This window comes from Falco rusticolus, chromosome 6 (assembly GCF_015220075.1).
Source record: "Falco rusticolus isolate bFalRus1 chromosome 6, bFalRus1.pri, whole genome shotgun sequence".
In the NCBI taxonomy this organism is placed as follows: Eukaryota; Metazoa; Chordata; class Aves; order Falconiformes; family Falconidae; genus Falco; species Falco rusticolus.
In genome coordinates, this window is record NC_051192.1 from 11,507,554 (window position 1) to 11,523,251 (window position 15,698).

Consider the following 15,698-nt stretch of genomic DNA (forward strand, 5'->3'; position numbering starts at 1 on the left):
TATAAATTTAAATTACTGTAACAACTGTCACAAAAGTAGCAGATTTTTGAGATCTGCGCATGCTAGCGATTGAAGATAGAACAGCTTTGTTTGTATCCTCCAGGGAAAAGGATGCGATCTGTGTAGCAAACCAAAAAGGCATGAAAAGGTTACTTGCCCTTTTGTTGCCCGTGATTTCCCACATCTTCCTGCAATAACACTTCCCACTTGTCACCGTCAGCTTGCTGAGTGTACAGGCTGAATTCTGTTCTTTTCCACTGAAGACCAGCTTTAATTTCAAGGCAGGAAATAACATCGTATAGCAAATCAAAATTCCTGAATGGTCCTGTGATTGCTGTAAATGTCTGCATCACTGGTTTTATGTCAGTTCCCCATCTTTTGTTCACTTGAATCGCATTTAATTTTCTTTCAGTGGAATATGGCATTATTTAAAAAATTGTGTGATACCCGTGTTGAAAGAAGAGGTGTTAATTGGCTTTGTCTTTGGTAAAAAAATTTCTAGCATTTTCCAATACTGTGGATCAGTCAGGAGAAGAGGATCTACCATGTAAGTGTGTTCTGACAGAGGTGTCTTCTGCTACTAATTCCTGTTCCACAGATATTTTTTTTTTAAGTGCGCTGTACTTCATGACAGTAACGCAGATTTTCTGTCTTTTTCTTCTTCTGTAACTTCTAGAAAACTTGCTATGCCTTTCTAATTCTGGAATGAATTAGCTGGAAGAGCTTTTGTATAGTAGCATCAAGGAGGAAAAGAATAATGGCATGTTTTCCTCTAAAATGGTAATTGGATTCTCAAGTTTGTGAGTTATACCAGAAGTGGACGGGGCTGTTTTAACCTCATCACCTGCAGATAACTGGCAATGTCTGTGTTTGGCCAGACCACTCAATACTGAATGACATTTACTCTTCTTTTTCCATCAGCAGTTGTATTTTCATGCTTGAACTGGAGCAAGCTGTCTAGATACGTACTTATTTTTTTAAAATTTACCCACGTAATTGTCAGCTATGCTCAGGGATGAACTATGTTGTCTTGATGAAACTTAAAAAGCCTGTCCTTGCCTTTGTTTTCCATTTCCAAATCTCCCACCTGTTAGAGCATGATTTTAGGTGTTTCTTTCACTAGACTGCTGAGCTGTAAACCGCAGCTTAGAGCTCAGTGTGTGAGTGATGCTTAGGATGTGCATCACTGTGTGCCTGGCAGAGGAATCTGGTGGAACTGAAGGACACCACTGCAGGAGAGTGAAGAGTACAAAATGCCAGGAGAATTTTAGTTGTAAAATCGATGTCGGAAACAAGTCTCAAGAGACTATACGTTGTTGGGGAAGTGGAGAGATTCAGTGTGTGTGTGTGATGTTTGTTTAGTTTTTGGTTGGTTTGGGTTTTTTACCATTTGAATATCCAGGTGCGTGGGTACAAGTACAGATAGCTTAACTTTTGGGTACTGTAGTGCTTGCTCCAGCACGTCTCTTCCCAGGCCTTGCTCTGACCAGTGTACTTCTAGTTCCTTGTCTCTGCCCTTTCTTCCTCCCTTTTCTTCTCCAGGGTGTCAGTGGAGAGGTGAGAGGTGCTTTCTTTTCTTTTCTGAAATGTGTTTGGTTTTGTGGATGCTAGATTTTGCTTGTTTGTTTTTCTGCCTGTATACGACTGGACAGTGTATGGAGTCCTCCAACAGCATGCAGCCCCCACCAGCGAATAATAGCATTTTGTCCCAGAACTCGCTGGCAGCATGGCTGGGGCTTCCTTTCATTGTCCTCCATCAACATAGAAATGGAACATTTTGTGGTCAGAAATTTTATTTGTGGCTGATGCTACCTTCTGCCTTTAATGAATAAATGGGTAACTTTAAAATTGGTACAAACACTTGGGAGCTGCCAGGCTTCATGCTTACAGCTATACCATTGGCTGTCTTGCATGAAAATTTGCAATTCACGGACTTAAAAAAAACATAAATCTGACTTGGAGCAAATTTCAGAAGCCAGAACAAGGGAGGCACTAATGGACGTAAACCCAACTGAACTGTGGCAAAGCAACTTGGAAATGGGTTTATTTGCATTTTTCCATCTCTGCATATTTATAGTTAATTGCTTCTATGTATGAATACAGTATTTAGATGTTAGCTGGAATACATACAGTGTAATCGGATAAATACATGGATGCTATATCATGGCACTTGAAATCCTAGCGTTATCTAGTTGTGTTACTAGTCTTTTCCAACACCCCAGAAGGATCTGTCACGTTATCTACATCACCAATAGCAAGCCACTGGCATTAGTGGGTTTGGATTAGACATTTGGGCCACTCTGGATGACAATGAGCTACCGTGCTTTGTAGGATACATCTGGCATCATATACCAAAGAGGTCTGCAGATATTTTCTAAATGCCATCAGTGTTAAAGGCAAATCTGGAGGTTAGAAGTGGAAATCCTTGTTCCATTGAGAGGCTTTCCTTAGTACCAAGATTTCATTTCCAATTCCTCGCTTCCTAATTCAAGAGCCATCTAATAATCTCTCGTTGCAGTTCAATGTTTCAAACCTTTATGACTCTGTGAACAGTTGGATTGGACCACTGAAACCTTTTTATTCATGCGTACCAGCACATCCACCATTTATACTAGTACAGATTATTGCCATTAATACTAGTTTTTAAGAACATATGGTTTTGATATGTTAAAGTTTATATACCTGGGCTCTAACCGGTAATGTTCTTTTTCGATGTAAGGCTGTAATAGATGCCTCTCAGGTTAGAAAGTAACCCAAGGAACGGGTTTGTATTGAAATAGTTGGGCTTTTTTTTCCTAAAAAGTCAGAGATAATTCTGTCAAGCTATGAGAATTATCCATCACTGTTCATTAATGCTACCAAACTCTATTTTTAGCTTTTCCATAGAGTTAAGAAATGAATGTATCCATCTGGACTGCGGAAAGAAGAAACTTCCTCTAAATGTGTTTTTGCTTCCAAGGCAGAAAATCTTGTCTCAGTGGGACAAGTGAAGCTTGCCTGCGCTGTTGGCAGCGTTTTAAAGGAAAATGTTGCTGATGAAGACAGAAATCTCTGTGGATAGCTGAAACTTTCACTGTAGCATAAAAGGGACTCTCTGTTGCAAGACTCCCCAAACTAAAAATTATAAAGTGACCTCTTAAAGAAGGAAGAGGCCCTTTGCTACACCTTTCTCTAGTAAATGCTGCTTGGGCTTATAAAACTATTTTTTTTAAGTCAGTGCCCTGCTGGCTACTACTTTGTCCCCACTGGATCAAAAAAGGGAGCTGGGGACAGAAAGGAGACAAAGTGGTGGGAATAAGGAAGAGAAGCTGGAGGAACAGTTTGAGTCGCCTCGTATGAAATAGATGAACAAGGATGAAACGTTGCAATGTTTTAAAAGCTTTCAGAAAGCTGTATTTCAGACACTACCTGCTTCATGTCCAGGCTAAACAGAGCACTCAACAAGATAGTAAAATTAGCTGATGAAGAAGAAGAAGGTGATGGGAAATGCATGTCGTTCCCCTCCCTCCCTATTCCCTGTGCTTGCACTAAGCCCTGTTCAGAGGGTTTGTCACTCTGCCAAGGAAAAGCATTGCCCTTGATTTCTCTTCAAAAACAGCTAAAAGGAAGGGCTTGTTCAGTGTTACATCCAGGACCGCCACATCTTCCTTCTGTGCTGTGGGGTCTTCTGGCTGATCTGTTCCATCACCGGTCAGTTTGAAAAAGGCTTTATTTATTACCTGTAAAGCAAAACATATAAGTAACTCTGATGGTTCCAGAGCATGATAGCAAAGAGACAAATGAGAGTTTGAGTAAACGATAAAGCACATGAAGTAATCAATAACTTAGATCAGCTGTAAGCAGCACGGGATAGACTCCATGGATGTTTAAAAAGATGGAGTACTTGTTCCATAACAGGAAAAAGCTCTACAGCTGCTTGTACACTTGGGCTGTAGGAAATCCTGGTACCCTTGCAGCCTCTGACAGAACTTCCTAGTCCCTCGGTGATGGAGGGTTATCCTCAGCAGCCCAGTACCTGCAGCCTCTACTATACACTCCTGCTGTGGTGCCTGGAGGTGGTAACAAATGCAGCCTGATTTGTATGTGCAGCACACTCGGATCTCAAACCTCATCTCTGTGCACATGTTGTATTGGCTGCAGCGATGAAATTTGAAGAGTTTAAGGCAAACCTGTTGCTGCTGAAGGGTTAATCGAAGGAATATTTGCATCGTTCAGTCACCTTGGAAGTTCCCTACTGAGCATGTGTCCCACATGGCTCTGATGGGTTTGTTCTGGGTGAATTTGTACAGTTAAAGAGGCTGAAATTGAGCAGGAGGCATATTTTTAAATGCCAGTGATGTGTACTGTACCTTTCCAACTGTTAGATTGGCATCGCTTATTTTACTGAGATCTGCCCCCTTTCCCAGCAGTGTAGGCAGTTCCATATCTGCAAGAAGCTCCTGTAGATCAGAGCTGCCTTCTGTTGTTAACTCCGGCAGTGTTAATTTAATTTCTCTGCAGAAAAGAGAGAGAGAGAGAGGCAAGTGCATGCTCCCCGCTATGAAAGCATGGTATCTGGGCACTCCTGGGAAACGGGCATGTGAAAACAGCCACAAGAAGTGCTCAGTATGTGGGGCCAGACAGCTACCAAGGGCTGATGGGTGTCACGTTGTTGTTTCCAAGTGGGAAGTTGCCTTAAATCTGCCCTGGGCACACTTAAACCCCAGCTCATCCCAATTCATGGGTCCTGTGTTGTCAACTATGGAAAAGCACTTGCTCGTTTCCTTGAAACACCCCAGATAAAAAGCCAATCCCACTGAAGTCGAGCTCCCTCGCAGTGAGACCCCTAGGTTTGCAGGTGTTCCCCTTGGTGCTGGGTGTTAAACCCTCCCTGGCAGGATCCGACCCCGGTCAGTGAGCAGTCAGGCCTGTGTGGGGTACCTGTCTTGTTCATCCCTACCTTGGGGCCAGCTGCTGAAGCCAAGCTGAGGACTGCAACAGCTGCTCAGACTCCAGGTGTTCCAGCTCGCTGCCATTGATGGGCTGCAGCAGCACCAGCAGCGCAGTCTTGCTGATGGGGACTTCCACCACAGAAAAAGTCCCACTAGCATCAGTGTTGTACTTGAATGTCCCCGTCACTGACAACATAGGAACCAAGACCTTCGTGTTTGAATCCACCCAGAACTCCTGAGGCTCTTTGAGCTGGCAGGCTTGCTTAACGTTCACTGAAAAACAGATTGAGAAAGAAGAAATTTATTCTTCACTTTCTTCACTCCTCCCCCCTGCCCCTTAGCCAGTATATACGTTCATTTAAAACCAACACACTGTGCATTAGACAAGGGTTGCAAGTATAAAATCATGTTTTGCTACTACAAGCATATGTATTTTGCCTTTACTACGCTTTCTGGTAGCGTCAGGCAGAGGCTGGTGCAGGCTGGCTGCACACGGACGGCGACCATCAGGACTGCAGCCAAAGCCACAAGATTTCTACTGGCTTTGTGGCCTTTTCTGGGCACAGTAGTTCTGCTTGCTTGGTTGCCTGCTTCCTTGTTGGCTGATGGATTTCCTCTCCATCCCTTGAGTGGTGGTGGTGGTTTGGGAGCGCACCCATCAGAGCCAGCCCTTGGCTGCAGGAGCACCCGCAGGCAGCCAGGCGGATTCGGGATCGGGAAGGCAGCACAAGCTCTGGCTGAGGTCTCACCCTTGGCCATTGCATGAACCAAAGCAATGGGGAAGGTAGTAAGCGTAGCACCAAGTGTTGATTGAGCCAAGGAGGTTAAAAAGGACGTACCTGAATGCTTGCTAAACCTTAATATAGATTTCTTACCCAGTTCACAAGTATGGAAAGCCTTGCTCTCACCTCCCGCTGCTTCTGTGCAGCTTTGCATTTCAACAGGTTATCTGCTCACTGCCATAGATCAGTGCTGCTGCCCAGTTAGGCAGATAATCCTGTTGGCATTAAAGAAACTACTGCCATCAGCAAGAAGGGCAAAGATCAGAAATCTCAAAATTGCTGTTTGGGGGAATTAGGAAAACAGATGTACACGTTGGGGTAAAGAAAGGAGCTCCTTACATTTAAATAATTAATATGGTATAAAATAGGAGCTGGTCTGGCTGTACTGTTGATTAGTCTATTCTCCAATTAATCCAGATACATGCTGGACCCTAATATATTTAATATGTAGTAAGCGGCTTTGCATAGGAACACTTGCCTCTTAAATAAGTTGGATGAGTTTGTGTAAGAAGAGCATTTAGGCACTTTCACCTACTATAACTTCACCGAAAAAGAAGCGGCAGGTAGGAGATGTGAAAGGTGTAAGCAAAACAAAGAATAGGGAAGTAGAGTTGTTCACCTTTTTTTCTTATGAGATGCAAGCAGAAAGGAGCCACTTTCACGGGGTCTGTATAACCTGCAGAATTTATTCTCACAGGATAGCAAAAGTCAAGACTGCAACAGAGTTAAATAAAAAGGGAGAAAGAAGAATTGAGCATTCAGATAGCTAAATGTATGAAGGTGGGAGAGTAATTGGTTTAAAATAGTCTTGGGAAAGATACTGCAAAATTTCAAAGCTCTGCTACTGACTTTGGGGCTGTGTCCATTAATATTGTGCCAGTTGTGAACTGACAAACCAGCACCACTGTGTGAAACGACTGCCTGTGGCCTTCTGCTAGGTGAGGGTCTGGACGTCTGTGTCCTCAAATGTGTAACTAGCTGCTCCCCTGAAAGTGCTCCAAAAGATGTTCGTAGTCTTAATATGAGTATTTGTTTCTCACAGCATTTTTTCAGGACATGGGAGAGATGCATTTACTACAGAAACCCTGCTTTTTGTCTCACACACCCAGAATGTAATATAAGGAAAACTGAAGATGAACATCCTTGCTATAGGAAGTGATAGCTGACACATTGGAAGAAATGGTTTCTTACAGTGAGATCTTTTATCGGAACACTAAAGCTGTGGGATTGGGCAGCCTTCTGGCAGCCACATCAGAGCAGGGAAGAAACCTGTGTCTACAATACAGGCAAGATAGCTAAAATGAAAAAGGCTGTCAGTCATGAGTGAAGATTTAGCCTGCAAGAGTAAGAGCATGCTGCAGTACTGGCTTGGGAGTGCAGGAAAGAAATGTTGGACCTCTCTGCTTCAGGTGATGATCTCCATGTTCTGTGATACAGGCTTTACGCCAGCCTGGCAAGCTTAATGAGAGGATGACTTCCTGTGGAAAGCTGTGACTTTTTACTTTTTTAAAAAATATGGCAAAAAGCATCCTGCCACATTTCAAGTTAACACTAAGTTGTTGGGGGTTGTCTGTTCAGAAGAGCGTTTAAAAGAGAGAAGGTAAGGGCGCTTAAGATTGTGCAATCCTATGGTGCTATTTTCATTCCGTAGTTTGTAATTATTTTGCAACTTCAAAAAAACCAAAAGAAGTCTCATGTCAGCAAAATTTGCACCTGATGTTATGTATTGGGTTCTAAATGGCAGCCTCTGCTCAGCAGCGAGTCTATAAATGTAAAAACAACTGTGTGCAAGCAAACAACAGTTGAGACCACTGGAAGATTTAGCTGTTGTTTGGTCTGGATTTCTGTCATGTAATCAATCCTATGGCTGTTGATAGGATCTCAGGAGCATATATAATGTGTTTCAGATCAAAAAAATATACTTTTTCCTTTCTGCAGCTATAGGGACAGACATGGAACATGACAGCATTAGCTGTCGTGGTTGCTCTCCACAACCAAATGGCAAAGCAACTGCTGAAGTCATCTCCTGTGTTTATTAGAAGAGACTTGCTTATCCAACTCATTTGTTCTTGAGCCAATTTTCTCCATCCCACACGTGGAGACTACATCTCAAGTTCACCCTTCTGAGAGAGAGAAGGTAGTAGAGCTGACCCAGTGACTCAGACCCTCAAACGTGTTCCTAAGCTAATACAATTATATGTTTCCAATACAGAAGAAGAGGAAAAAACTGTTCTGCTAAAGGAAAACTCTTGTGACCATGCTGAAGTCTGTAACACGAGAATTATTTTTGCAGTATCATCTCTAGACCTTACACTGAAGAGAAGGCTGATGCTCACAGCTGCCTGAAGAGCTGAGATCCATTATGACAGCACCCATGAAAGGCAAAGACAACCTGACATCCAGTTTTCAGGTGGGAAGGTGAAGGCACAAAAGCATTCCATGGGCACCAGAGCTCTGCCTTTAGCAGCAGAGGCCTGCTTAGAAACTTATGGCTCACTGCAAATTTTCTGAAATACTTGCCTGGTAGGCAAGCAACCCGAGAGTGTGCGGTCTCTGATACCGCATTCAGTCACAGGGATGTTGAAAAGCAGCTACGCTTGGAAGAGGAGGCTTAGCTATGGTGCAGGGGGAGTTCTGGGACAGCAGCATGGAACAACCCTAGGTAATTAAGACATCGCTTTAATTCTTCTAATTTTGTATATGCTCCCCACTTCCATAACTGGTAGCTTGTTTGATTCCTTCCTAGCCCAGAAGTTGCCTCCAGACTTCTGTGTTTAATAGCCACTGGAGGAGTCATGGCCATTACGTGTTTCAGCCTTTCTTGACTCTGTACCTCCAGCCTGTTACACCCAGCTCCCTGTGTTTCCACAGGTTCTGGGGACAGGTATTTCTTTGGCTTGCTTTAAAGCTACTCTCTGATCGTTTCTGCTGGAGGCCCCTCATGACTTGGTTCCTTTGCAGTCAGAAATGCTGCGCATACCTCTCTTATTCATCTTCCCACACCTTTCCTAATTCTTCACTTCCTAGACAAGGGAAATTTCTAGGAGGCCATCTCCCTCCACCTCCTCCCCGTTGCCCTTGCTGGCTCATGGCAGAGTGTAGGCAGGACCCCCAGCACAGCGGTGGGGAGCAGGGCACTGCACATGGAGCAGTGGTCCAGCCTTTCATCATCTTTCCCAGGAGCAGAGGCACTGCCTGTCCGCCACCCAGCCTGCCCCTGAAACAAGCAGTGCTGCCTCATACCTGCCAAGTGGACATCCACCACAAACAGCAGATCAGCAGATGGGTCGATGTCTGTCAGTAAGCACTTGCTTTGGCCCTTGCTTTTGGCCTCCACAAAGGCATTTATTTGCTTTGCTGCCTCGCTTGGTTTTGTAAAGTCAACAGCTCGGGCGTAGAGAGCATCAGCAGAAGGGAGCAAGTCCTGCACGAACAGCTGGGATAGAGGCACGCTGGGGGCGGAGAACAGGCAGAGCATCTTGGAAAATTGCAACTCCTCATCCCTGCTCTTGACAAGGCTTTCAATCATCCTCAGGCTGGAAAGGACTTTGTGTCCATCCACCTTGAAGGTGCAGTCAGGATCTCCGGAGCGGGGAACAAATCCCAGCAAACGCTGCAAATCAGCCGCTGTCTGGTTTGAGGCGCCCAGGTAGAGAGACACCAAGGAGCCATAAAGACTGGTTGGGGACAGGAGCACGTTTTGGCCCTGCCGCCGTTCCTGCAGCACGCTGTAAAACCGTGCACCCAGGACATAGATTAAGTCCTTCAGGTACCTCATCTTCTGCCTCCTCCGGCCACTCGGGCTCAGGACTTCCAGCTTGTCCTGGTTCAGGTCGTCTTCATAGGCAGGTGTGGTTTGGGACTTGATGGAGACAGGGACAAAAGTTTTCTTTCCCTCCTGTACCAAGTTTTCCAGCTCCTCACAAGTACTCTTGTTGAAAGAAAACAAATTGAAAGGGTGGACGTAGACACGGTCACAAGTCAGTGTGGTGAGGCACGCCAACAAACAGAGAAGTTCTGCTATCAGGTTCATGTTGGGAAATTGCTTCCACGGCGTCTGCTGAAAGAAAAAGTGAGGAGGAAAGAAGACTGATTAGCCTGTTGTAAATACAATTCCTCTTACTCACAGGGTGAGGTGCTAGTGCTGCATTGGAATTAAAAAGGCAGGAATTTCAGTATTTAGTGCTAGCTGGTCTGAGTGTGCCCCCTGAAAAGTCCAGCATGAGATGGCCACTGGTTTCAATGGTGGCAGGTGGGGAAATGCTAAGCACAGATGTGACTCCGTTACCCACTGCAGCACCCTAATGATTTAGCATGGGAAGCAGTGCGGTTGTGCGCGCCAACCAGCTGGGCTTGCCAGCTAGAGCGTGCTAGTTCTGGCAGGGCATTGTAATAGTGCGACGATATTGCTTGTGGGACCTGGTCAGTTGTCTCTGCAAACTGCTGCATGAATCTGGCTGGTACACAGACAGGCTAAGCGAAGTGGGGTCGGGAACCAGGTCTCTTAAGGTCCCACCACTGAATGATTTCACTTTATATGTCCAGTCAGCATAATACTTGGCACTAGCAGAGCATTTTGTGTTTTCATAGCCCAGTGCAAACATTCATTCCAGCTTCTAGGCAAACACACTGACGGCTTCCTTATACAAATGTGCTGACACTGAAACCGCTTTCATAGAACCTTCTTTATCTGAATACAGAGTTAGAGGGGGTAAGCTGAGTTTTACTCCAAAGTACAGGTAGTCTTCTCCTGTGGTAAAAGACTACCTGCTGCTCTTGTTTTTCCTGATAAGAAGTAGAGAGTTTGACTGGATATGGATGTCACTGATGTTTTGGCACAAAGGTTCTGCTGCATATTGGGAATGAGAAAGCCATTGGCACACATACACACGCATGCATACATACACACGTATGTGCAAATACACTGAAAATGTTTGCATTTTTGTAATTCTCACTTCTACTGTATCTGATTTTTTGTTAACTAATAGCTCTGCTGTACCTTCCCTGGATTTCTAGTATATAGCCTTGAATTTGTGTATTTGAGATCCAAATGCATTGGAAATTATGCAGCTATAACACTTACCATTGGCCAAAATGCTGTTATTTAGAGCTGTATTTTCATTCTACTAGTCATTTCTTATTTATTTTAGCTCTGTTCACTCTCTTTTCCCCTTTCCAAGCTCTGCAGACTCATTGGATGGGCAAACTGCTAACAGCCTCAGCAGTGACCAAACTCCACTCCCTGCCTTCTTTCTCTAAGATTTTTTGAGTCACACCAGCCTCTCAGGTACTGCAATTCCAGTAGCCTGAGCCTTTTGAGAGGACACAGTGCAATATCTGTCTCACCAACATTTTAATTTACACAGGGTAAAAGTGTTTGGGTTTAAATCCAGCCATTCAAGACCTGGCACCTTTCCATCCTGATTTATTGTGTGTAATCATATTCATTTCATTGAGGGACCCCCAAGTGTTTCATGCCTAATAATACTCCTGTTTGCAGTATCGCCACTCTCTTGCAAATGCAAAAAACTGAGATGTGCAGATGCTTGGTAATTAGACATACCTTGTTAAGTAGATATGCTTGCTAACATACACATCTAAATTCCCAGGCTGTAGGCTCCTGTCTAACAGCTTGGTTTGCAAATGGCATTTCTGCTGTTGGTGATGGTCCCTTGGAATTTCTGAACATCTTCCTAGTGAGTCAGGCCTGAAAATATTTGCTCCCCAGAAGCACGCAAGGGAGGGCCTGCTGCATATCTCCAGCGCTGTGCCTTCATCCAAGGATTGCTATTGCCTGTTAACTCCCATCCCATCCTCTAAATTATCGTGCAGGCAGCGCAGCCAGCGCTGCTGTCCTCTCTGCTCCCTGCCCTGTCTTTGCCTCCCCAGCCCCGCCGGCAGCAGGTGACGCGCATCACAGAGCTTCTTCGTTGCTTATGACCAGTTGAAAAATTATCTTGGGACCTGCCTTCCCAACTTCATCTTCACTGCTAGCCCAGCCACTGTGCATTTCCAGACTACTCACTGCATTATCCTGACTGAGACAGCTCAGGAAAACAGACCAAAAAGCCACAAATTAGAGGCACTGCTCTTCCCACCCTGTTGTCTCCATCATGCAACTCCTTGGAAGCATTTCTTAATCTTTCCCGTAGGAGCATGGAGGATGTCTCTGTGCCGCCCAGTCAGGCTGTGCCATTAGGTATCACTGGTGCCTGGTGGTTACTTCTCAAGGCTGCCAGAGCCACCATGTCAGCTCATTTCTCCTGAGCAGAAGCGAGAGGAGCAGCTCTCACCCCAGCACTTGCACTAAGCCCCACCTGCAGAAAGCCCTAAAGAAGTCAGCCCTGAGCCTTTCAGAAAAGCACGGAATCCCGAGTTGAAAAACTGGCATTCCAAGTGAATCTAGGTGTGCTTACTTGCCTCCGTCCTGGCGCGTGCCCTCTTCCCCCTGGAGCGGGCGGCGTGATTGCGGGTGGATTTATGCCCTTTCCACAGGATGGCCCTTTCGACACGTCTGCAGTGGCGTTACACAAAGCTACTTTACATCACAGGCTGGGGGGGCCAAAAGAAGTTAGCTTAGGCCAGACAGGACCCGATGAAACCAGAGCATGGCTCAACACCGGCCACACAGAAAGTTTCAGGGATGGATACACAACCTTTAACCAGACCCAGCACGTCTGTGTAGCCTGCAGTTACACATTTACTAAGACAGACACAGGCGTTTTTCTGTGCAGAAGAACAAATTACAGGAGCTGAAAATAACTCAGCTTGTTTTGTGCCAGACTGAAAGGAATGCAGATTTCTTTGTACCTGTATTTGTTGTACAGTCGGACCAGATTTTTTTCTTCTCAGACAAATTGCCTTTAATCTCTACCTTGCAGCCTGGGTACCCATCAGTGAGTGGGACATGTATGCTACTGCAGAATAAAAGGATTAAGCTCTCAATTTTTACCCTTTCTTTCCCTCTTGATCTACCCAGAAGATCAAAAGTTTGTTCTTTTTCCTTTTCAAAGTGAAATGTGTTGAAAAGAAGAGGATGCAAGCCAAACGGATGAGGTTGCCAGAGCTGGATCACAGAGACTTCATGCCTCCCAGTCTCAGCTTCCCAAGTCCTATTTGGCAAAAGGGATGGGATTTGGAGATATTTCTGCTGCTTTTGAAATGGTCCTCCAGTTTTGGTGTGCCCCTTCTTCCTCTTTAATCAAGTAAACACTGAATCAAACCAGGGATGATGCAGCTGGGTTAGACTGGGTCTTGCACGGTCCCCCTGTTACAGTTCGTAATTAAAATCCCATGGCTATAATGGGATTAGGGCTGTTTTAACATCCATGCCCTGATTTTGGAGGGCCAGTCAGGCATGGTTTGTACTGCTGTGCCCAGTTAGATGTTGGGTTCAAGGAGAGAGCCGAGAGAGAGGGATGTTTTCAGTGCACCAGGGCAGTCGGAGCTGTTGGAGCTGGAGGAGGAGACAGGGGCAGCCGAGTCCTGCCAGCCCAAGCGCTGTGTGCCAGGCATGTAACACCAAAGGGATTGGGAATTTCTGTCTCTGCAGCCCTGCTTTTCATTTAAACAGTCTGATGACCTTAAGTCTAACGAAGTCTGAAAGTAGTTCTGAGCCCAGGCCCATATGACATGCTATCATGCACACAAGGCTTAAACAAATAGTTTGAAATATTCACGGTGTTTTGTCCTTTTGCTGCATGGACATCTCAGCTGAGGAAGCACCTGGCAACAGAACAGTCCCTGAGCATTTGTACCATCTCCAGACAGCTACAAAATGCATGCAGCCCAGCCACAGATACAGGCAATGGGAGAAGTTTCTCCATCAAAAATGCATTTTGTTCGGCTAAATGCTACGAGAACGAGCTAGGTTTTGGGTTGCCATTCCCCTTGTTTCCCCTTTTCCCAAGAGAGTCCTTCCCACAGGCATGCTGGAGGAGAAAGCTGGTCCCTCAGAGGCCAGTGGAGGTGCGGGTGGGACGTGTGACAGCACAGCCCAAACCTGTGTCTCCTGCCCCACCACCCACACAGCCCCACATGAGGCACTAGGCACCAGCGGTGTGCAGGAGCGGCCAGATCATGCTGTGCCTGTGAGCTGTAGCTGCTCTGCTACATCCCCCTAGGCGAAGCTCGAACACAGGGAAAAAGCAAACCCAGCCTGATAATCTCAGTATCGGGGACAAAGAAACCTAGGCTCTTTCAGTGGCGGGCGCCTTGTGTTCTGCAACACTCTGAAAAGTATCCTTATTAACGAGAATTATTGACTTTGGCTAATAAGCTCTAAGTGATGCTAGTAACATATACTACAGCTGCCAGATTTATGTTTGCTGTGGACAAGAAACACTAGAAGGGGAAATCATATAATCTGAAGCTACTGTATTATTATTTTTTTCCTTAAATCATGTGCCTCTGTGCTGTAGCACCTGGAGGGCGGTATTTGGGTATCTCCTGCTCCCAACTCCCCTGCAAGCCATGACTGAGTCACACTGCAGCTGGTGGTCTCCTTTTGCTATAGGTACCAGCCCCAAGTCAGGCATCCTTGGCTGCAGGGGATGCTGCCCCACAAAAGAGGAGGAGCAAGAGGCACCTGAATGATAACTCCAGTCTGGCTCCGTCACATGAATAAAGATCAGTTGTTAGTTTAAAGTTCTCAGGGTTTTCACCCTAGTTGACCTTTGGGGCTCTTTTGGTGTCTGTGCACCGAGTTCTATTGTTTTCTGTCAACAAAAAATGCTGTCAATATCTTTGAGGAGTGCAGGAGACTCCCCCCACCCACCCCCAATCAATAAAGTCATAGAATTAAAATACCCAGCTTTCTTCAGAAAAAAACTTTCACCAGAAAATGTTCAATGACCCACTTTCACCAGTGCTCCTCCTCCTTCAGACTACTGGGAATGTGGCTGGCCTCAGTAATGAGGGAGATCCTTTGATTTCACCTTATGTTCATGTCCTACTACAAAGTCCCTGTACACAACAGCCCCCTAATTTGACCATCACTTATACTCACCCAATTAATATTCCCCTAATTAAGATGCATCACACACTAGCACACTTCTTAGATCTTTGTCTTTTATCTTCTCACGGTTGCTACTAAAGGAGGTTTCAGACTATGAAGAACATAGACTGCTACTCTTGGAACATACTTCACAGACTGTGGAGAACATAGACTGCTACTCTTGGAATGTATTTCATCCTAGTAAGATTTAATTACAGTTAGTCTTTCATTTCACTTCTGAGCCATTTTTAAGCAGGAGTCCACAAGCATTATTCCAATTACTATACGTGGACCCTGTTGTCCGGCTTTTTTTGTTGGCTTGCCATGTTTTAGGACAAGCGTGTGCTTAAAAATAGAGCTTCAGCTTCGGAAAGAAGAGAGTCTCTGTCCTGCCCTTTGGCTCCGGGGTTGGAGGATTTGGCTCCCTGAAGAGAGCTGTACCAGAAAACCTGCATGGGGCCAAACCTGGGCAAAAAAAAAGCTTTCCAGCAACTAGGAATGGAGAAAGGTGAAAGCAAGGCTGGGAAGCATACAGGCGTCCCCTGTGCAAAGCAAGCCCAGGGCCCACGCACTTTTGCTAACAAATGCCTCCCTGCGACACTGGCAGTAAAGGTACAAAGAGCCACAGACCTCTCAAACCTGCTCTTCAGCGAAGAGGTCCGCGCTCTCCTCTTGCCCCACGCTTCCCTACCTTGCAGAGGCGCTTGGCTCCCCCTTTTATACCCGCCCTTGCATAAGCGGGGCCGGCCCTCCCTCCTCCCCTCTGCTGCCCTCATTTCTCTTCAAAACCTGCCTCTGTTTTTCCTGCTTGTTATTCATGGTGGCTGCTGAGAGGGAGCAAAGAGGGGTGGATCTCTTGGGCAGCCTTGCTCTTCTGGAGTGCTGATGGGGAAGCGCTCCTCTGCCCCACGGGAATGTCAGAATGCCTTGGTGACGGTGCTGCTGGCCCTTCTCCGTTGTAAATACTGTCATATAGGCTTTAGGCATTTT

The 15,698-nt window shown here is 45.6% G+C and overlaps 1 protein-coding gene across 2 annotated transcripts; it reads right to left on the reverse strand.

Moving 5' to 3' along the window:
• Positions 1-2,012: 2,012 nt before the first annotated feature.
• AGT (angiotensinogen) lies at positions 2,013-15,428 on the reverse strand. Of its 2 annotated transcripts, none has more exons than XM_037393154.1 (5): positions 15,339-15,428; positions 8,957-9,770; positions 4,940-5,204; positions 4,350-4,494; positions 2,013-3,719 (listed from the first exon to the last, which is right to left on the reverse strand). In XM_037393154.1, the coding sequence occupies exons 2-5, from the start codon at positions 9,744-9,746 to the stop codon at positions 3,528-3,530; spliced, it is 1,392 nt and encodes a 463-aa protein (XP_037249051.1). In that variant the 5' UTR covers positions 9,747-9,770; positions 15,339-15,428; the 3' UTR covers positions 2,013-3,527. The 2 variants fall into 2 exon arrangements, with proteins under 2 accessions (XP_037249051.1, XP_037249050.1); XM_037393153.1 differs by having other exon boundaries at positions 8,957-9,773.
• Between the last annotated feature and the right edge of the window lie 270 nt (positions 15,429-15,698).

Bases quoted from the DNA above. Each gene is read 5' to 3' on its own strand.
- AGT (XM_037393154.1), bottom strand. From the start codon at position 9,746: ATGAACCTGATAGCAGAACTTCTCTGTTTGTTGGCGTGCCTCACCACA. The intron at 5,205-8,956 runs GTATGAGGCAGC...TCTGTTTTTCAG, and splicing joins GGTGGATGTCCACTTGGCAG to TGAACGTTAAGCAAGCCTGC. The intron at 3,720-4,349 runs GTACAGTACACA...TTTGCTTTACAG, and splicing joins CCAATCTAACAGTTGGAAAG to GTAATAAATAAAGCCTTTTT.